General features: G+C 43.3%; 4 protein-coding genes across 6 annotated transcripts; 1 reads left to right on the top strand and 3 right to left on the bottom strand.

The window, feature by feature from the left end:
• Positions 1–3141: 3141 nt before the first annotated feature.
• Positions 3142–7019, bottom strand: LOC311344766 (uncharacterized protein; the record flags this gene model as incomplete). Its single annotated transcript, XM_084469111.1, has 9 exons — positions 3142–3339; positions 3450–3572; positions 3721–3810; positions 3917–4029; positions 4165–4313; positions 4425–4524; positions 4630–6297; positions 6397–6510; positions 6962–7019. 9 exons carry the CDS (start codon positions 7017–7019, stop codon positions 3142–3144), a joined length of 2613 nt encoding a protein of 870 aa, XP_084325237.1.
• A 622-nt stretch (positions 7020–7641) lies between these two features.
• On the top strand, positions 7642–10248 carry LOC311345200 (glutamine amidotransferase-like class 1 domain-containing protein 3, mitochondrial). The gene is made up of 5 exons (XM_084469583.1): positions 7642–7718; positions 8472–8584; positions 8954–9125; positions 9325–9526; positions 9944–10248. Exons 2-5 carry the CDS (start codon positions 8477–8479, stop codon positions 10134–10136), a joined length of 675 nt encoding a protein of 224 aa, XP_084325709.1. The 5' UTR covers positions 7642–7718; positions 8472–8476; the 3' UTR covers positions 10137–10248.
• Positions 10249–12659: 2411 nt separating this feature from the next.
• Positions 12660–14501, bottom strand: LOC311345551 (uncharacterized protein; the record flags this gene model as incomplete). Its single annotated transcript, XM_084469970.1, has 6 exons — positions 12660–12737; positions 12872–12976; positions 13332–13471; positions 13760–13851; positions 13948–14191; positions 14378–14501. The coding sequence occupies 6 exons, from the start codon at positions 14499–14501 to the stop codon at positions 12660–12662; spliced, it is 783 nt and encodes a 260-aa protein (XP_084326096.1).
• Positions 14502–16325: 1824 nt separating this feature from the next.
• Positions 16326–21345, bottom strand: LOC311345084 (uncharacterized protein). 3 transcript variants are annotated; one of them, XM_084469452.1, is made up of 7 exons: positions 21051–21345; positions 19376–19526; positions 18651–18794; positions 18014–18184; positions 17672–17911; positions 17288–17413; positions 16326–17154 (listed from the first exon to the last, which is right to left on the bottom strand). In XM_084469452.1, the coding sequence occupies exons 1-7, from the start codon at positions 21185–21187 to the stop codon at positions 16909–16911; spliced, it is 1215 nt and encodes a 404-aa protein (XP_084325578.1). In that variant the 5' UTR covers positions 21188–21345; the 3' UTR covers positions 16326–16908. The 3 variants fall into 3 exon arrangements, with proteins under 3 accessions (XP_084325578.1, XP_084325579.1, XP_084325577.1); XM_084469453.1 differs by lacking the exon at positions 21051–21345 and having other exon boundaries at positions 17672–17767; positions 17864–17911; positions 19376–21010; XM_084469451.1 differs by lacking the exon at positions 21051–21345 and having other exon boundaries at positions 19376–21010.
• Between the last annotated feature and the right edge of the window lie 291 nt (positions 21346–21636).

Genomic DNA, 21636 nt, shown 5'->3' with positions numbered 1-21636 from the left:
TCAAATAAAAATAAAACCAATGTTTTTTGAGAACGATAAGCAAACGATGCCTTGCAGGAATTACACATATGAATGAACATATGAATGCCTTAAAATGTGTAAGTGTTTAGCTAGAGACACTAGCAATTAAAAAAAATATTTTTTGCTCGAGCAAAATCTGTTGTCAATGATGTATAACTTGTTAACGTTAGTGTTATAATTGTTTAGGCAATTACTGTATGTTAATGTATGTTCTTGACACGAAAATATTTAGACAAATTTACATCACCCAGGTGGTTTATTATTCCCTGGGTGGTGCATTGCAAAACATTATTGGGTTGTACACAATTTCCCACCATTCGAACGATGAAATCCCCCCTTGACTGGTGGAGAAAAAACGAACCACATATGAACTGAATAAACGGTTTCGATACTGTCTTCTCATGAGCAATTACAAAAGAAAGCTGTCAAAGGAGTCTAGCCTATGAATGCAAAGATGGCTTTGTGTAGGATTTACCAGTAGCATAGGGTTGGGTAACCGCAAACTGGAGTGGCTGTTTACCGGAGTGGATCATGCTCAACAATATGCATTGTGTGGACTTCTGTAAATAAAAACAACGAAAGTATCTCCGCACCACAGAAACTGCTGGCCCGTCTATGGAGAGCCTTGGCACTCTCGATTGAGCCCCATTGTATCGAACTTGGTTGCAGTTCCATTTGAATTCCACTGGGGGTGATCGCATGAGTGCAGATTGAATGGGGGTCTATGGGGCTAGATGGCTAAATCTATCTCTTTCACCTGCTTGTCGTTGAAATATCGCAGATTTTATTGTAGATTCAGCAAGTTCAATATAGATTATAGTTCAAAAGTTGAATGGATGAGTACTTATGTCCTTTCGATTTCTTACAGTTTGGGCCGTTGTTGGCCATACACGCTAGCATTCTGCTAATGAATGCTGATTGGTTAGGGACGGACTTGCGACTGATTGCGACCAGAGACCCCTCTTGATGGCATCCGAAGCTGAAGCAGAATCAGAAACAATATCTTAAGGAGGACTTTTTGTCTAAGTTAATTGTTATATATTATATGTATATATATAATGTATCTAATATATATATGCGGAAGTGCCAAAGTGACTCAGAACTGGCCTTAAAGCAGGACCTCTGGCAGTGACGTCATCATCTTTTGAGTGTATTATCTTAGCCCCCCCTACTTGACAAAAAATTACACCCTGAGAAAGGTGTAATTTGAGGGTGAAACCCTGTCGACTCCCATTCATTCTGCACCCACCGGCGAGCGCCCTCGCATGGACAGAGATGTGTTACCGCAACCAGTTCAGAAATCAGAAGTCACCACAGTGCCAGTTCTCTTCATATTAGACATTCTCTGGTAATACTCACTGTGTTTGAATACTGTTTTTCAGTTAGTTAAATATTTGTCCCAGTTAAGAGGAATGTGCCACATAGTATATTTGTAGAGGAGGGTTTTAATGATGGACCCAGAGACAAAGAAAAATGTTGATGACATGAATGATGAGTTACAGATACAGGAAATGGTTCCAGTAAAAGCAGGGAATGTCACACAATGTTCATTCATGTTTATAAATAGCAGATTAAGTCATTTTATTGGACCGCTCATTTACTTCCTTGAGTCCATTGACCACCCTCTATTCACACACTCCTTGCACACCTTACACTAACACGCAAACTCCAAAATACCATTCAATACAGTGTTTAAATTGTGTAGTTATGATTCTTCTAACAAGAAGCATTTAATATCATCTCTTAAGAAGGCTCTTACATATCTAATAGACACCTTAGATATATTATATTGTGGTGAGCAGCACAGAAAGGACAATCAGGAGCCCAGGTTCAGCAATTCACTGCAGTTGCGTGGCCCATACACCGCACGACTACAGACTGCCTTTATAAACACCAGCAATATAACATAACCACGGCACAGCTGACCAACACACACAACACCTTCACTAATGGTCGCGATCACAATGCACATAACACAACAACGGAACAACACACAATTACACCCCCACAACAACCAACCACAAAGTAACCCAGGAGGCAAGAGGCAAGAGTGTCTGGTTGCAGACTCATGGGGGAGTGGAGCTCCACTAGAATGGAAATACGTCACCTTCACTTGAATAAGGAAGTAAGTTGTATAAACAGCATGAAACAATAACAATACCGCTATATGTATGTGAAATAGGTTGTAACTAATGCAGAAACATCAGGGTATTGTAATGTTCTGTTAATCCACGTAATTGTAGATGGATGTAGTGGAGGTGACGTATTTCCGTACCTACAGTGGAGCTCCACTCCCCAATGAGTCTGCAACCAGACCCCTCTCCGAAAAGGTTCAAACCCCTAGAACAGTTGAACCCCCAGAATCCCTTGCTGCACAACCTGGAACCGGCGTCCACCCCGTGGTCGCCACAATACTTAGGTGGTGGCCTCCATGGTGGGATTGGGGATGGTTGAGGTCCACCTTGTCAGTGTAGTTTTAATATGTATTTTTTTAACAGGCACTGTGATGATAAAACATATGTCATGTATATATAACATTGTTCCTTTTTATATTATTCACTTGTTTGGGCTAAGTCCGACAAGATAACTGGAGACACATCTTCAATGCCATGTTTATTTTTGCAGCATTTTTCACAAGCTTTAAGCTAATTATGTTAAGTAGTTACAGTGACATGAAAAACACAGCCATTAGCATTTGTAAAGTAACAGTGCAGTGCAGTGGTAATAGTGCAGGTTTAATGTAAGATTTGTTCTTCTACTTAAATAAAACACTTCATATTTTAATCAATAAAATCTGGCAGCAATTTCAAAGTCAATGACCAAATAATAATAATTTACATGATCAGAAATAATAATTAATGCATTATTTTTCGGCTTGTTAGTATTTGTATCAATACTCCTCTAAAACAAATATACATACACTTTTAAAGTATCTGTCATTTTTATGACATTATATACTGATTGAGGAAACCTTACCGTGTGTCTTTCCTCATGGTTATGCAGTAGCACATGCCCTTGTATCATAGCAGTCCTTCACGTTTTATGGCTATGAGCGATGCATTTCATACTTTGACACATACATGATTTTATTCAGGGGAAAGGGTACATTGGAGTTGTGGTTCACTCATTTCTTTGTTCAGGCTCCTCTGTGATCTCTCCATCTATACTAGAGTATTGTTCAGGCTCCTCTGTGATCTCTCCATCTATACTAGAGTATAGATGGACACTCCTTGGTGAGTCTGAAATATCCCCCTCAAAAGCAGCATTCATTTGCCCATGCATGTGTCGTCTTTGCACCCCTTCAAAGATTTGCAGAACCTTTCAGGAAAGACACAAACAAGAATGTGGTGAACTCACAACAAAACCATGCAAGGAACATTAATTGTGTTTTTCTTCTAAAGGAAGTAAACTTAAAGGGAATGTTTTACCTTTGATTTTGGGATGAGACCCACCCTGAAGAAACCAATATGTCCCGTTTCAATCTTGGTGCAGTCTACCACAGTAGAAGCAATGTTTTCTGGAGATGGCCCATCACATAGTATGCCTTTGACCTAGATGAGTTGATATATTATAGCTATTTCCTTGATTTTCATCTTTATAGAGTTGAATTACTTATCATTATAACATTTGATGTGATTCCAATTAATTATTAGAATAGTGATTAATTAATGTTAAAAGCATATCACTCCATGCAATCACCTTGTCTCCCAGTTTGGCGTACACTTGATTGTGATGAGTTGTGTCTGCTTCACCTGTAGGGTTAGCTGATGTAACAGCTATTGGTCCTACCTATAATAAAGCCACAGTATAGTCAAGAGGATACAGCATTCTGCCTGTGGAATGCATGTGCCACTGTGGAAATCAGCAAGACCATGACTTGAGTCTGAGGGATTACCATATTAATGAGATGTGTGGCAACGGTACAGTCTGGGCTTCTGATTGCAATGCTCTGTGGGGTTCCAATGTGTTTCGCTGCCTCTCCTAAACCAAAGGCATCCAGCCAGGGCCCTGAAAGAGGAATCAAGTGTCAATCTTGGAGTGCTACACACGCAGCCCATTATTGTTGTTGTTTCACATGCAAATCTTTAAATTTTGCAGGGCACAAAATAAACATATGCAGTTACACCCACATATGGTAATTACCTCTAGGTATGACCATGCTTATGGAGGAGGGCCATGCAGCCTCCATGAAATCTAGCAGCAGGGGGCTCAACAGGTGCTTGACCGGATCCAACTGCTTTATGGATGAGATCCACATCGACATGGGCCGATCCTGGGCCTGCTTTTTCACCCTGCGGGGTCAAGTACATCCAATGTAATCTTTAAACAACGGGGCAATGGGGAACATGCTATGTATGTATGCATCAGAGTAAACAATACAAACAAAATAATAATGAGCTGACTTGTAAGCTTTGACAACAGCATCCGGCCTGTTGCAAGCTGCCACCAGCACGTAGACGGTATCGGTCGGCATTCCACATATGCCCCCATTTTTCATGATTTCTGCAAGAGAAGGAAGATACTTTGTTTGATGACATATTCAATAAATTACAATGTGATGATTTTGCCAACGGATACTACTATGGAATTGTGCCTACACTCCCTCACCTGCGATCTGGTTGACAGAGGCAGCCTTCCGGGCTGGTACGTGCAGGCATGCATCCCTGCCTCCCCCGGTACTACTCAACTTGACCAGAGCTGGTCCCAAGGGGATCTGGGGGGACTGGAAGGTGCTGTTGAACAGGTGCGCCAGGAAAGAATAGAAACTGACCAGGCCGAAGATGATAGTGACCCCGATGTCATAGCCGTACGGCAGGGACCCAATGGCGTCGAGCAGGAAGCTAATGAGGATGAGCTGGAAGGTCAGCGCGTAGGCGAACCAAGCTACGTTCAGGAACAACGCCGCCACGGTAACCAAGCCGTTGAACAGCATGAAGCCGATGATTCCCACGGCCACGTTAAACCCTCTGCTCTCGCCGTACAGGCCGCCGTATCGCGTCAGCCCCCATACGACCCACATCACACCGTACAGAATAAAGGCTGTGCTCTCTAGGGTCTTGCCCCGTGCAAAACACACACTGCCACAAAGCAACTGGAGCACCCCACCCGCCACCACCGCCCAGGGGAGGACCAGCACAAAGAGCGGTCCGTGGTCCCCGACGGTTGCCGTGATGGCGAAAGCAGCCAGCACACTGCAAGCATGTCCCAAAACCTCCGCGTCAGCGTACTTGGAGAGGCCCAGATAAGGCGTGTGAAGGTCTTTGTCATGGGGTCTGAGAGTGAGAGCGTTTATCTTGCTCACCAAAGCCTTCAACAGGCCCTGTCCTGTTGGAATCCTCCTGCTGAAGTTCATATTAAGAGTGTAAACAAACAGCACGCCAGCGGAGACTACAAAAATGGCCGCCTGCACGCCTTGGGTGCCTCCTTGGTGGAAGCCGCGGGGCTCTGCGGCGATGGCGATACAGTATGCCACAAAGAACAGCTGGTACACGCCCTCCGTCAGACTCTTCTGACAGCTGAACACGGCCGTAACGAAGAGCAGCACGGAGAAGACGACGGGGAAGGGAACGGGGGAATAGGGCTGGATGGCGTACAGGAGCGCAGTGTAGCCCTCGGCAAACCTCAGCAGAGCCATGAAGCCGCAGAAGGTGGCTCCCAGCGTGTCCATGGCCCGGTAGGAGAGGACGCACATGGCCAGCTGAAACACGCCGGCCGTCCACAACCAGGGCACGTGGCCTACGGACAGCTGAGGAACCACGCCCAGCAGAGGACAAGCTAACACGGAAGCAGCTAGCAGGTTCATCACCAGGCTTACTAACGTCATGCTGGTGCATTCTGGCTCCTGCTGTGCTTTCTGCACACACTTCTCTTTCGCCCAGGTTGCAACCAGTTCCACCTTACCGTGGGTGATGTAAGACAACAGGTGTCCAACGCCAAAGTAGACCCCCGCCATACAGACAAAGAGGTAGTTAGCGGCCGTGGCGGATCGGCCAAAGCCGGCGGCCGACAGGCCTGCTATTTGATGGGCGCATGCCAGGCTAATGCTGAGCGCTATGATAAAGAGAACAGCTCTCTTTGCTAAGAGTGCTACGATAGCTATGAGGAAGAGTGCCAGGGTGAAAGCAGCCAGGCCAGGAACCAGGGATGGTCCTAAGTCACGGGGCTGAAGGACCCCTTGTCCTGCTAGAATGTACACCAGGCCTGAGCCGGTCCATAGCCCCGACACTGTCAGACACACGAGGGAAAACAGTTGGCCGTGGGAGAGACTGAGGACACCTGGAGGGAAAGAGGGAGGGAAGGTGAGTACGTTTCACAAATATGAACACATTAATGAAGGAAATCTGATAATATTCTACTTGAGTACATGAAACAAACCTGCATTTGCTAAAACAGCAGCAATCACAAGGAGCAGAATCCCCAGTGCAGTCTGGGGGATGAAGTCTTCCCCACGAGTGCTGGCATAGTTGTTTACCAGAAGCAGCAGGGAACCTGTAGTTCAACATGAAAAGTTATGTGAAGATTTCTAACCTCATCACTATCATTTGAAATATCAGCTTTTATCCATTTGTCAGAGGAAGAAGAAACAAAAATATATCACTGCTGGTACAGTACAGATGTTCTTATGCACTGTACTTCCCAATGGCCTACACAGTAGGCTACACTACAATTGAGTTAAGTTTCCTACCATTTTGTTTTACTTTGTAACAATAATACTTAAAAAAAAACCATTATTTATTAAATTGTTTATTTAAATAAATAAAAATATATATTTTTTCCCTATACGTTTTTTCAATAAGGTCTACAATTTATTATTTTTTAGTTTATCCACAATGAAACGTAATTAAATGATCATTATTAATTAATATATAATTTAATAATTGATCTATCATATTATACCTATCAAATTAGACACATCAAAATGTTAATCAATATTTCTTACCGCTGGAGATCCCTAAAATGCCAACTGGAAAATGAACAGCGTGCGAGTCTTGAGCCATGCTTATTATTGGATGTTGAATGAGGAAAGCGCTTTATATTCACCCTGACACCCAGTCGTTGACGTCACGCCTCTCGGAGACAACGGAGTGGCGCACCTTTCCCGGAAAATTGGAAACTGAGACGGAGAATTTCCCCCAACTGGTTATATCTCACTTTAACCTGCGTTATAAGTTGAAAGTAAGTAATTTGGCCTGTGCATAGCTTAATAATTCCTCCATTAATTAACACAAATTTCCTTTATGGCCCTTGTTTGTGTTTTATTAATTTGGGAAGTTTACATTTACCGAACAGTTATTTAAAGTAGACCTACATCATATTGTGTAATAGTAGTATCCTATACTTGATATCCGTTACCACCGGTAGATCTATTGTTATTCGGAAATAATAGGTCTGCCTCCACAAGGAGTAAAGTAATCATAGTCCTACTAACTCTAACCATGTCAAAGGTTTGCTCGGCTGTTTTTCTATTTTTACAATTGAATACTTTTTGTGATGGGTAAGCCTACACTAAGCGATACTTTTTATTTAGAAGGACACTTCCTTAATGACTAATGTTCTGATGAGTGGGAGGGAACATTCAAGGAGTAGCAGTAGCCTATAAAACACACGACTTCGTTGTTCAAGGCAGTCTTCAGCGGCGCTCTTCAACTGACCCTCCACGCAACTCATCTTCCAGCCGCACAAAGCAACCTTCCAAGGTGAGTGAACTTGACTTTTAATATTAGAACTTCGCAAACAAGTGTTCTGACACGATATTTATTGAAAGCGAGCAGGCGACTTTTGCCACGTTTGAAAACAAAACCATGTAGACTAAATGGATGAATTATATTTTTATTTTAGTAGCCTTTCTGTTTCAATTATTTTTCTTGTCTATTTATCTTGTCAAATACAAAGACCTGGGAGTTGATCCGGGCTGACTAAACTAGATACCGTAAAGCGGTTGTTTGTGCCGTGTCAGAGGTGTGTTACCTGGCAGCGGTTCTCTGGTGGATTCATTGTTTCGCACCTGCCTTAGTGAATCTTTAATGCGAACATGCCAGGCGATCAACAGATAAGATGCCATGTCATGCTTACACAGGCACAGAATTCATCGACTTTACTCAATAGGCTACTTCAAATATCATTGTATTACTATAACTGTTTATGTATATTGGCCTATAATATATTAATTTTAAAATGATTTGATAGAAAAAAAAACGTAAATACTAACTTATATACCAGCTTAGATATAAGTTAAAGAGTGAGTAGGCCTATATTATAAGTTAGTTTGTAATTACATTTTGTATCATAATCAATATCATGTATCGTAATATTGAGATGAATGTATTATCTATATATATATAAAAATACATTAAAAAAACAAAACAGCTTGTTGTTCATATACAGTGGCTCTGTGTGCGCTCCCAGACAGATTCAGTTCCATGTGTGTTGAACGATGGTTTGTCTTCCAGGAAACATGGCGAAGCGTGTGGCAGTGCTGCTGTCTGGCTGTGGAGTGTACGATGGCACAGAAATCCACGAGGCTTCCGCCACACTTGTGCACCTGAGTCGCGCCGGAGCCAAGGTATAATGGGGGACAGGTTAAAGGTCATTAGACAGACGCCTAGCATCACTGCAGGTGATGCTAGTTCTGCCGTGATGCGGCCTAGTGGTCAGGTTCTGGGTTCTAAGGTACGTGGTCAGAACCAAGACAGCCACCTGTAGGCATTCAGGAAGATCCCTATGCTCCTTTTGGTCATGGAAATATGGCTGCTTGATGACTAAATAGCAAAGACTAATAGTAAGACCAAGAAATCTATGCATCTTACATCATTGTCTGTATGCTGGTTCCTGAGTCTCTCTCTCTCACAGTAAATACTCAGCATCCTCCACTACTTTGGTAACACCATGGTTTGGGCATTTGTAAATGATCCTCCCTCCTCCACCTCACCAGGTGAAGATGTTCGCCCCCGACGCGGACCAGATGCACGTGGTGAACCACTGTGAGGGGAAGCCCGCGGAGGGGAAGCGCAACGTGCTGCAGGAGAGCGCACGCATCGCCAGGGGCGACGTGACCGACCTGGCCAAGCTGGACGTGAAAGACTTCGATGCCCTCATCATCCCAGGTGCGATTGGCAATGCAGACCATATACCGGGTCATTCCTAAATCAACATTACTGTTCCATTAGGCCTATCTTGCCTTTATTTATGGATTTATTGAGTTTTATTTTGTCCTTTTTTTATGTGTTCAATTATGTACAATCTTTAATTTATTCATTTTTGTATCTGTGTTAATTTCCACCGATTTCCCCTTCCTTTCTCCAGGGGGCTTCGGTGTGGCTAAGAACCTGAGTGACTGGGCGGTGAAGGGGAAGGACTACACTGTCCAGCCCCAGGTGGAGAAGGTCATCAAGGCCTTCAGGCAAGCGGGCAAGCCCTTGGCCATGTGCTGCATCTCCCCCGTGCTGGCCGCCAAGGCCCTTCCCGGCTGCGAGATCACCGTGGGCCAAGACAAAGAGTGTGAAAAGTACGGTGTCTTTGTGTTTCACCCGCAGACATGTAGGCAAATACCAAGCAATGTTCCGATCAATGTATGCCATTACCAATCAATGTTCAGATCAAACCATAGGGCTTCTCGTACAGAACTGCACTAAAGGGGAGAAATTATGCTCTTTGCTGAGGCAAAGGTTCTCAGCAACGTGTGGTGCATTATTGTTTAACAGTACACCTAATCGTAGGTGTGGTTATATATGCAAGCGTATGTATGTATAATGCATGTATGTATGTGTGTTAGATCAACTCGACATGTGTCACAAAAACCATATGCCATACCAACAAATGGGGCGGGGGCAGTTATTAGAAAAGAATGTACTTCTACTACTCTGTACAACATTTTTCAATAATGAACTACCTTGCAATTGAAATGTTGGTTTCCTTTGCGTAGGTGGCCCTTCGCCCAGACGGCAGGCGTGATGAAGGACATGGGCTGCAAGCACGTGAACAAGAACGTTGGGGAGGCCCACGTGGACGTGAAGAACAAGCTAGTCACCACCGGAGCCTTCATGTGCAACGCTGCCTTCCACGAGGTGTTCGACGGCATCGGCGTCATGGTCTCAGAGCTGCTCAAACTGGCCTAGGAATAGGGTTTTGTGTTTTGTGATTTTTGTGTTTGTTTTGTTGTTTGATTGCTGCTAAATGCCCTAAATGTAAATTGACAGCTGACATCTGTTGCATATACCAATATGTAATAAACTATTTGAAATAAGGTGCCGTACTCTGTGTCGTATTGATATATGGCAGTGTGTCATATCACTGATGACATGTGTCCTAGAAACTTTAAGCCAAGGCTGCCTAGAAGGTCAGAAAAGTCGATCTTGTACGCATTGGTGTGGGCCCCTGTGCTTAAAACAAATATAATTAGTGGACCACTAATTCTTACTTAACCTAAATACTACAGTGTTTTATGAAATCTTTACCTAACCTTTTTTGGCTATGTTAAAAATATATACATGTATCTAAACAAATGGATATGGTAGAAGGCCCGTGGGTGTGGGGTTTCCACGCCACCAAGTCTAATAGAAAAAACCAACACACACGCAGACACAGCAGTTCAAATGTTCGGTGGTTTTTATTTACCCACGTTTTCACCAGATACAGTGTGGACGAGGGTCCTCCGTATTCCGCAATCCAAACTCAAATCATCCAGTCCAGGGGTCTGCACCAGAAGGGTTGTCAAACAAAACAGTCAGTATACAATCATCATCATCATCATCATCATCATCATCTGACTCTATTGCGGTACAAACTCTCCAGAGGCTCACACAGACACACTCTGGGTACCTAGCCTATCCCCACCCTGTGTGGTCTTTGGCTTCTTTTAACCACCAAACACTCTTGGTTAATTGTCCTCAGCCTTGGGTCGTTTAGGGAGGTAGTCCATGTATGGCTTGGGGGTGGAGCCAGATATCTCCCTTTTTACCTGCCACTCCCCTCACTCCTCCCGGCTGTCTGCCACACAATTAAAAAAATAATAATACAAATCGACAAAATAATGCATGCACAATTTGAGCGGTACAAATGTGGAGGCAAAATGGAACATTTAATCGTTGAAAGCTACAGTTAACACTATTGACCTACATTGTTGATAATATTGATAATGTGTTCAGCGATGGAGTAAAGGTCTGATTGTGCTCACATCAGTGGCAATTAGAAAGGATTACGATGATTCAAGTTATACTTTTGTACTTTAAAAAAAATATAATAAATTATCTCTCCCATTAATTTTCTGAGAAACAACTGTTGAGTTTATTTAGAAGGTACATTATTCTCGTGTGGGTGTAGGTCGTGTAGGTCATTAAATATGGCAGGGTTGAAGCAGGTGGGTTGAGAGTGATGAGTGAACATATTTTGGACCGCCTCAAATTGTTTATATAGTTGAACTGTAACTAACAGTAACATCATAGCTTTGGCTGTAGAGTTTTGGTAAATGGAAGTGCCCTATACATGGCATGATGATCAAGTGCTGAAGGTTGTCAAACTACGGAGCCCCGGAGGTGACATGGGAGTATTTTTTCAATCGCGCTTGCGTTTTATAACTCGCAAACGCTTTAGGAAAGAGGGAAGCGTGTTATCCCCATGGTTACGACACACACCAACTCATGATACTTTTTTCACCACCCACACACACACACACATACCGGGGTGTTAATCCTGGACAGACGCTGCAATTTCCTCCAATTAGAACATCAGATCAGAACAGAACGTCACATCAGACCGTCAGATCAGAACATCAGATCAGACTTTCTGTCGGAACAACCCCAAAGTCCTGAGGTGCGGCGAGTCCTAGAGTTCACGTCACAACAATGGCTGCCCATTACGCTGTCATTACATTGATAAAGTGAACTTGCAGCAAGCACTAAGGGCGCACTCACACTAGGCCATCTGTACCGTGCCCGAATACGTTTGCCCCCTAGTCTAGATCGTTGAGTGTGAGCACGCCATCCGTACTCAAGTACAGTTAAATTCTGTGGCCTCATAAATTCTAAAATTCTCGCTCATGTTCCCTTCACCTTGCGTGCTCCAACAGGTGTTTGTCAAGGTGTGGTCAAACAGGTGCGTGGTCAAACATCACAAGGTTATGATTATCCCAGCTGAATGGTTTGGATTTGTGGGTTCGAACCACAACCTGCTCATTAATGACATGTATATGAAGAAGAATTACTGTACACTTGCCTTGCCTTTATTTTCTATCTATTTTACTTTTACTTATCTATTATTTTATTTTATTGTATGACAATGTTTATATGTGAAGCACTTTGAGTCTGCCTTGTGTATGAAAAGTGCTATATAAATAAAGTTGCCTTGCCTTGCCTTGCCTTACACTTTCATCTATGGATGAAAGGTTGAAAATAACAAAAAACAGTTTATTCCTGCTCAGGGCTCATATGGGAACAATGCACACTGCAGGCCTGGGTACTTGAATTTCTTTTTATTTGACAGACAAAAGGTTAAGATAAATCAAATCATTGTCCACAGGGCATACGCATCACAACAAATACAATATACTAAGGTCGCTTCATAGACCTAAACGTCATACCATAACAGTGTATGACTTTTAAATATGTGTATATATTCAGCTACAGCTAGAAGAGGAAAAGGTTTCAGCTGGAGAAATGGTTGAACTGGTCTGTTCCACTGGCCAACACCACTGCATTGAACTTCCTGGGTCGGTCAGGGTCCTATCGGAGGCAGAGTCAAAGACAGAGTCAGCCACTCACGATGATGAACACAAAGACGGACAGACGGCATTGCCCATGTGCGTGACCATGACCTCATTCATCGGCATCACAGTGGAACGGCTCACTGTACTCACATGGATGGGGTACGCACACGGTGGGACGTAACGGATCACCAGACCACAGCGCCTCCTCTGGGACATGTTGGGGTCGCTGGCGTGAACCAGGAGTCCGTCATGGATCTACACAAGTCGCCACAGAACCGTGAATATATAATATAGGCCGAAAAACATGTCTTTAATTGTGAGACTGCACCAAATACAAACGAGAGGCCGGATGGGCCATATTTCATTGTTAATCTCTCACACGTACACATGTGAAATGCTCTCATGTACACAGACAATCCTTTCACGTAATATTGCATAGTATGTATCTAATTACTAGGTCATTTTTATAGTATGTGTGATAATTCCCAGTGTTATATGGGCGGTCTTTCGCCAGGATATGTGAGCATTCCCTCCGTGTTTGTGAGAGAGAGGTAATGTGTGAAATACAGCCAAGGCATCTCAGGCAACGCAACACACTTTCATCACTTACAGACATCTGTCCAGCCAACAGAGGACAGAGCACAGCCTTCCCGCTGTCCACCAGGTCCTCTGGGATCTCCTGGTTGACCGACAGCATGTTGCCATGGCGCTTCGCTAGCTCATGGGGTAGCATGCCGCCGCGGTGACTCCCTATAAGGGCAACGAGGCGGCACTGGTATAAACGATGAGTGGAATAATTGTATGTTGAAGGAAAGGTAAGAGAGATTGAAAAATAAAGAAAGAAAATAACGAATGAAAGATTGAAAGAATGACAGAATGAAAGCCCGAGAAGAAAGATAGAAGAAGAGGAATGAAGGAACGAGGAGAAAATAAAGTTCTGATGGGCCAATGGGCCATATACACCAAGAGGCTTTAGAGCCCATAAACGCAGCAAGTGATAGAAGAGTGTTAGAAGAGACCAATCAAAAGCGGTGTTACCTGGTATCACCTTCAGAGCTCCGTTATCCTCCAGCGAGTCGTCCAGAGCCAGCCACACAGAGAGCACCGGGCCTCCATCGATGCCCCAATACCTGTACACACAAACGCACACAAAACACAAGGTCACCCTATCACGATCCCACCATGCCTTGTGGAAGCCAGACACCTCCTGGATGTATAGTGTGTACCTCATGTCCTGATGCCAGGCCACGTAGGGGAGCTGAGCGTCTGGTCCGGTCCCGTCGGCCTGGTCCGTCCTAGCACCAACGCCGGATGTCGGGTATTTACAGATGAAGCGGGAGTCAAGCAGTAGGACATCGGGGCCCACGACGGCCTTGATGACCTCCAGTAGCCGGGGGTTCTCGGCCAGAGCCATAACCCACTGGTACTGGAGGTGGACGTTGTGCAGGCTGTACTGGGTGTACTCCTTACCTGCGTGGTGAGGAGGACGAGTTGTCGAGTTGTGCCAGTGTTAGGCATAAATAACCAGAGTGAGTAGTAGTTTGTAATAAATTAATTGGCTGCACACACACTTAAGACACACACACACACACACACACACACATACACACTCCCACTCCTACATCAGTCATTTTCTCGTGGTATAAGCCTTCTCACCAAACTCCTCCTCCAGGGCAGAGAAAGCCTGCTTGGCGTCTGACAGCTCCGCAGGGCTCAACACAGGCAGCCCTGAGACGTAACCCTGCTGGTTGTAGGAGTCCTGTAGCTGTTGTGCACTCATCTCTGTAGGCTTCTGCTGTTCTTGCTCCTGTATTCAACTAGAAACAGCGACCCCTTCGTTAGCATTCACTGCCAAACGCAATCTGTTACTTGTTTATTGTACGCAGTTTGGCACGCAGACCGTAAGGTGTCATATTTTTTTTTATAAAGCGCGCCTGCGTTTTTTTTTGTTGTACGGGGCACTTTATGGGAAAGCTGACACATTGCATATGATATGAAACATGTTGTGAGTCTATAGACACATATCGAAAGTCATTTGAACCTTAGGGTACATAGGCCTAATCCCCCTATTGTGTCGAACTTTTGACCAAATATATGATATATATATATATATATAAAGAGTTCTGCTGCCCGACCGTCCCCATGGCAGGTCATCACCGCACGGTGATCACAGCTTATGTTCCCCCGCATCAGATCGCTGTAATGCGTAGCGGGAATATCATTGTACAATATATTTCTAACATAATTTATATATATTAAAAATCTATATATTTTTTAACTACATCAACTGCTATTGAGGTGTGGTATTTTTGAATACATTATACGAATAGATATGCCCACATACATGGGCATATGCGGCCCATGTGGTCTGAGCGGTCTGATTCTAATACGTCCTAAATGCGTCTTCACACTTGTACCAGAGCTGTGCACTTGTGATCGGATCACCCAAGACTAATGTCAAGTGTAAACAGAGAGAGAACTTGAGAGAGAGAAAAAAATATTAATTCAAAAGAAAATCTGTTGGTACAACTGTTATATATTATTATTGTTATTATTATTATTATTATTATTATTATTATTATTATTATCATTAGGCTATTATTATTATTATTATTATTATCAGCATTAGCACACATATTATTACCAATTATTGAATGACTAACTCTCTAACTCTCTATTGAATGACTAACTCTCTCAGAATCAATTACTTACTGCAAAATAACTTTGTAGGAAAAAGGAAAAGGAAAAACCAAAGGAGGTTAAACATCCGATGGTGCAAAGACATATTGTCCTCTGAACCGTCCAGCACCCTACCTGTGTGTTTCTCTCCGTGGTCTTTTTGGCTTTCTCCCTCAGAGGTCTTCGGTGGTTTGAGCAGGGCCTGACTTGATGGTCTCTTATATACCGTTCAGAGGGCTGGTAGGCTACGCATCAGGTGTAGCCTCTGTGTGTGCAGCCTTTCCTTATTGCCTTCTCTAAAACCGCACCCTATACATGTCCTTCTTCGGGAGTCTAACAAAGACACTTCATAACAGTATGTTCAACTGAAAAGAAAATGATGGCCTATGCGTCATTCTCACCGCAGGTCAGGTTTCGAAAGCTTTATGGCCTACTCTTTTTTCAGCCTTATAGGTTCTGGGAATGTACAGGGAAATAGAACAACTAAATTGTGTAATTTTTGGTTCAGGTGAGTTCAGGTGGTTCAGGTAAGTTCCCATCATGATGTCCGCACAATGCATTCCTCTCTGGCCGACATAACCACATGGAACCTTTGTTTCACAAGTCATGCAGTCAAACAGTGATGAATCCAGCGCTGAAGGCTCTCTTTATGTAGGTGCTACGCAGGTGCCAAGGGATAAAAGATAGATGAATTATTAGACAGAACGAGGATCAAATAGGCCTATTAAGAGTGCATCGGAGTGTGCGTGTGTTAATGTGTTTTGGTGTGGATGGATTTGGGAATGATTGGTTTTGGGGGAAAAACCCTGTCCAGCAGGACAGAAGAACATGTCAGGTGCACTGGTAATGGCTTATTATTCGCATGAAGAAATAAGTATTCAGTGACATATCTCCCATTATGATTGTTCATGAGCATTTTATTTAAATGTCATCATCCGGACCTCATCAACAAATCACATTGACGCAGTCGAGTTATCTCTTTGTATGAGAATGTTTAAAGTACTGTTAGACAAACACATTCATGTTCATGACATAAAATAAATATGATGGCATAATTTATATGAATTGTTAGAAAAATATATAGGCATTTTTTAATATATATAAAAAACAATAGGAAAGAACATAAAAAACGGCCAGAAAAGGCAATTTTTGACGAAATTTGGTGTGAATCCTGGCTGTTGAAAGGCTGATTATATTATTCTAGAACCAGAAATCATTGGAATTCGTCATCTAGACCTAATCTTGAAGTATCTAACTAACTAATCTAAAAGTATATTTATACAGTGAACAGTCCAGATGCTGTTGATTTTAAATCTTTAAAGACACTTTTCGACTATTTACCTCTGTTCGCTGTTAATAGCCAATAACCCCTTGACAGATCCCCGCTTCCAGCAACATGCATTGGTCGTCACAAATATGAGCAAACGAAATATAATAGGCCTAACTAACCCTTTCGGACAGATTTGAGCTCGATATTATTTTAGATTCGTTCTTTTAGTAATTTTAGATTAGTAATCTATTGTCTCATTCGTGTGAGTATCGATGTAACAATGATTGGGACAATGCGGATGGTTTTGTCTGTGAGCTCTCTCTCCACTGTGCGTTCCTTTGTCGTCACCTGGCGGTGTGGTCTCGTTATTGCAGCGATGTACAAGTACAGCATCCTTGGTGGGAGAATTCTTTTTCCGAAGCAGACGTTGCAGCACCTGCTTGTCTGACCGCTCCTTTCTGAAGTCATCCTCATACACCTTAAGCTGCAGCGTGCATCACACATATGTTGGGGTTAATTGAAAATTGAGGCACAAATCATACGTTGACCATAAATGAAGAGAAAGACACATGGCCATCTGAACTGATATAATTAATATTTTCTATAAAAGAACGAACCTGCTCTTGCATCAGCGCCACCTGTTGACGCATTTCCTCTCGTTTCCTCCTCAACCTCCGGTTTTCTTGCAGTGTGTTTTTGTGGTCCTTGTGTTCTGTTCGAAACTCTGCTTCATAGATCTGCGTCTGATGACACAAGATTAGTTTAATTTAATATTTGCCACGTTTCTCATTCAACCATGATCGCCTTCCCATTTGCGGTGATTCATTAATTATCACCACTGGGTGGCGCCAATTGACCACCAAAACAACGCGAGTAGCCCTAAACTCCCACAGCCCACAAATCTTCCCCTGGCAACAGCGGCGATGACAACAGCAGCTCCCTATCACAATAAAGAGAATAACGCAAACATTTAGGGATTCCGGAACCAGCGACAAACCCACCTGACACCTCAGGGCCTCAAGCTGCTCCTTCAGATCCTGGTCTGGTGTCCCCAAGTCAGGCGCTCCTGCCTCTTGGTGATTGAATGGGGAGAAGCAAGAGGACGAGGAGGAGGAGGGAGGGAAGCCACCTGGAGGTCTGGACCCTGAGCCGTAGCTGGAGGATGGGAGGGCGGGGCTAGTGCGGATATCAGAGGAGGGGGAACCAGTGGGCTCTGGGATGTGGGTGAAATCATGGAGACCCTGCGGGGTGGACACGGAAAGAAACCAAGGGGGGGGTCATGGGTCAACTTAAACACACACACACACACACACTGAAGGAGCTCAGCAGAGGAGGATAAGCACCTGTTGGTCGGTGGTGTGGGCGGTGTGGGCGGTGCGGGCGGTGCGGGCGGTGCGGGCGGTGTGGGCATGCTTCTGGGGCCTCCTGCCCTCCAGCTGGCGGATGTAGTCCTGCAGGTCCTGGTTCTTCTTCAGCTCCTGCAGGAGGATCTGCTCGTAGTAGTCCCTCGTACCCTGCTAGGCCGAATGAATTCACGGTAAACACGGGACAATGTATAATGCATATACAGTTGTATTCTCACTGTGATGCCAAGTGATTAATATACGACAAACGACTATATGGTCACTGGAAGGCTAATTGAATTCCTCTTAAACATAGGACAATATACAGTATCATGTATGTATTATTATATGTTCAATTGTAACTGCCTTTGGATTTGATAAATTATCTTTTACTGTTTCTAAGATGGAATGTCATGCTTTATCAGACCTTTTAATCCAAAGTGTGTTTGACGGGGAATTTTAGACACATGGCAGGAACAGGCAGGGGTTATGCATGTTGCTCAACCACTGCACACAATGGGATTCAAACCCAGAACCTTTCACTTATTGGGACTCAAACAACCAAACCCTGCCTAGAGTGTGTGTGTGTGTGTGTATGTGTGTGAGTGTGTGTGTGTGTGTGTGTGTGTGTATTGACCTGTTGGTTCTCCACTTTGAGCAGCAGTCTTTTATTCAGCTGTTTAGCCTCAGCGGTCTCCTGAACCAGAGACTCCAGCCTCTGCTGCAGACCCGCGGTGGCGTGGCGATAGACCCTGTCCCACTCTTCGTTCAGCTTCATCAGCTGAAATATGCACCATAGTTATTATCATCATTATCATCATTATCATCATTATCATAATTATCATCATCATCAGCAGCAGCAGCAGCAGCATGGACCTCATATTCAGTAATGTTGTGATCTGTGGTGTTGTGAACTAAAGAAAAATGTATGCAAATCTTCCACTACATAATGTTTTAAATGAAATAAAAACAAAATAAAAATGTATTAACCGTCATGTTAAAATAATATCAATAATATTCTCCATAATGTAATGATATTGTAATATATAATATAATATATAATGTAAAATTGTACTATAATTATTACACTGAAAATGACATGTTATTGTTGTTACTTCTCTGCTTCAATGGAGCATATAATAACCATGTATATAACCATGTTGTGGGTCAAAGTCACAGACTGTCAAACATATGGACTTAGCACTTAGGACGCATCCAACCACTGGGAGCCACCTATAGGCCGTTAGAGGAACTACACGTTGTTAGCTTCCAGACGGGACCACAAACAGGTGGTCACGGCTGCCGCTTGGTCAAGGTGGGCCAGAATGGCTGTGTGCGTGTAGCACTGTTTATGACGTGTACCTCCTGGTTGACTCTGCGTAGCTCCATGTTCTTGTTGAGCAGGAGGAGCTTCTCCTGGTCGCCCGATGTGACCGACATGCTCTCGCTGTTCAGGGAGAAGTTCTCCTCAGCAGACCCCAATCTCTCCTCTCCATCACACACGTCCTTCACCCTGTAACACGCACGCATACACCCGCATGCATGCACACACGCACGCACGCACACAAGCACGCACACACACACACACGCACACACACACGCACACGCACACGCACACGCACACGCACACGCACACACACACACACACACACACACACACACACACACATACATGTATGCTGGTGTCTCCAAACTAAGGAAGGTATAAAATGACTTGGTATCCCCTTCAAGTCTCAAACTCCCCTGCAAACATCATCTCTCATGCTGCAGCTCTATGTCCTGCCATGTAAAACAACAGATTAGAACTTTTCTAATTAGATTTACATGGATATAATGCATATTATTTACTGAAAACATGGGTTTATGCAGAAAAAAGGTCTGTCGTCTGTTTGTCTTATCTGTGGATTTGTATTATGAGTTCCAGATAAAGTCTTATCTCATGGTTATAGATTAATTTGAGAAGCTTACAGGACAATAAGCCAGACGAATTTGCTCTTCAAAATCTATAAATCTCTTAATGCAAGTCAGAAGTTCAGAAAAAAGTCAGTGCAGTAGTTTTGTTTATCAAGCGAGACTGATATAGAGGAAGAGGTTTGAACCGATACGAAATAAACTGAAGTAAGAACGGCGATGACCTCATTATCAGCTCATGACACACGGTAACGTTTGATGCATATAGGCTGGCGTTTCAAACCCACAAACCTGTGCCTCATTATCTCTCTCGGTAGGACTTTTGCACCGCATCTTTCCTTTCAGCCGATCAAGGCTCCCTGCTAGGTTTCAAATTGTATATAAGTGACATGATGAAGAAAGGAAAAAGATGAATCAAATGCTTTCAAGCATATGCTTTTGGAGGAACACCATATGGTCACCTTTTCACCCGGAGGTACAATATATCTCCTTACGGTTCATCAAAGGCTAAAAACAAACTCACAGTTTTCTTCCTACCCATAAAGTAATGGCCACATTACACATACATGGCATTTAGTTCTGTATTTACTGCTGTGTTCAAACCAGTTCACATTAGTTCAACTAAAACTGTTCCATCGTAATGGTATGAACTTGGTTACATGTTTTAATTGATTTTCATCGTTTTTCATTGATCATTTGATGTGAATATTGTGATGTGAAACAAACACATCACGTTTTGGTTGTGTATATTTTGTTATTTTGTTGTAGGCCTATAATATACCTGTTATACTACATGTTTACCCTATATATATGGCAACATTCTGGTTGTTGGATCCATAGTACATGCTTTCAGACACACCTCATCAAATGTAGGCATATGATGTGAATGATTAGGTTGTGAACAAACATGCCATCATCTTCCCTGGAGACCTCCAGCATCATTATATTACTTCATAGTTGAACACAACCCTAATAAAAAACCTAATGTAGATAACCAAATACAGCCTGTCTCGAAAGACATCAAACGACCCCCCTCCCAGCAGACTTATTACAACCTTCACACTTCAATGTGTATACCTTTACATATTTGACAGTGCCATAATGAAGAAACTCGAGACATACATACCCTGGTTTCAGCGTGTGTTCAGGTTCCTGGCTCCGTTGGGGACGGATACTTTGGCTCATACTAGGAAAGTCGATCTCTGTTGCTGACGGTAAGGGTGACGATGGCAGTGACAGCAATGCCAGCGAAACATCATCCATGTTGTTACAGATCGCTTACAAAACCACCGGCCGACTGAATGAGCAAAGAAGAAACGTGAAAATGTGAAGATAAAGACGACTGGATGGTGTCTGTAAAATCGAGGGCCCACACACAGGCTTGTGGGGTGGTAAGAGTAAATATGTTTTTGTCTGTTGTCGAGTAAACCCAAAGAGGAAATGGACTAGAATGTCCTCCGCATGCTGTTAAATTAAGTTTGAGAAAAGGAAGTTGAAAAAAAAAGTGTTGCGCGTCTGTGTAGGAACTTTGGAAACTCCATTGATGCATAGCAACGATAGGCTGATGTGTTTATGCTTAAGGGTTTGTGGGCAAGTTCACCTTAGAGTGTGTAAATGAGCACTTTATGCTGTTCCTGTGTGTTTGTGTGTGTGTGTGTCCCTACGCACTTAAACCCTACCCACAGTTACCAACAATGATTATATTACTTTCC

The sequence above is a fragment of the Micromesistius poutassou genome (assembly GCF_964030765.1).
Source record: "Micromesistius poutassou genome assembly, chromosome: 6".
Taxonomy (NCBI): Eukaryota; Metazoa; Chordata; class Actinopteri; order Gadiformes; family Gadidae; genus Micromesistius; species Micromesistius poutassou.
This window is presented reverse-complemented; position numbering and strand designations above follow the sequence as displayed.

What these genes read in the sequence shown, in the direction of transcription:
- LOC311345200 (XM_084469583.1), top strand. Translation starts at nt 8,477, where the DNA reads ATGGCGAAGCGTGTGGCAGTGCTGCTGTCTGGCTGTGGAGTGTACGAT. An exon ending in CGATGCCCTCATCATCCCAG is followed by an intron (nt 9,126 to 9,324) that starts GTGCGATTGGCA and finishes TCCTTTCTCCAG; the next exon opens with GGGGCTTCGGTGTGGCTAAG. An exon ending in CAAGACAAAGAGTGTGAAAA is followed by an intron (nt 9,527 to 9,943) that starts GTACGGTGTCTT and finishes TCCTTTGCGTAG; the next exon opens with GTGGCCCTTCGCCCAGACGG.
- LOC311345084 (XM_084469451.1), bottom strand. Translation starts at nt 19,687, where the DNA reads ATGTATGTGTGTGTGTGTGTGTGTGTGTGTGTGTGTGTGTGTGCGTGT. An exon ending in TTGAGGCCCTGAGGTGTCAG is followed by an intron (nt 17,414 to 17,671) that starts GTGGGTTTGTCG and finishes TTGTGTCATCAG; the next exon opens with ACGCAGATCTATGAAGCAGA. An exon ending in TGGCGCTGATGCAAGAGCAG is followed by an intron (nt 17,155 to 17,287) that starts GTTCGTTCTTTT and finishes TGCACGCTGCAG; the next exon opens with CTTAAGGTGTATGAGGATGA.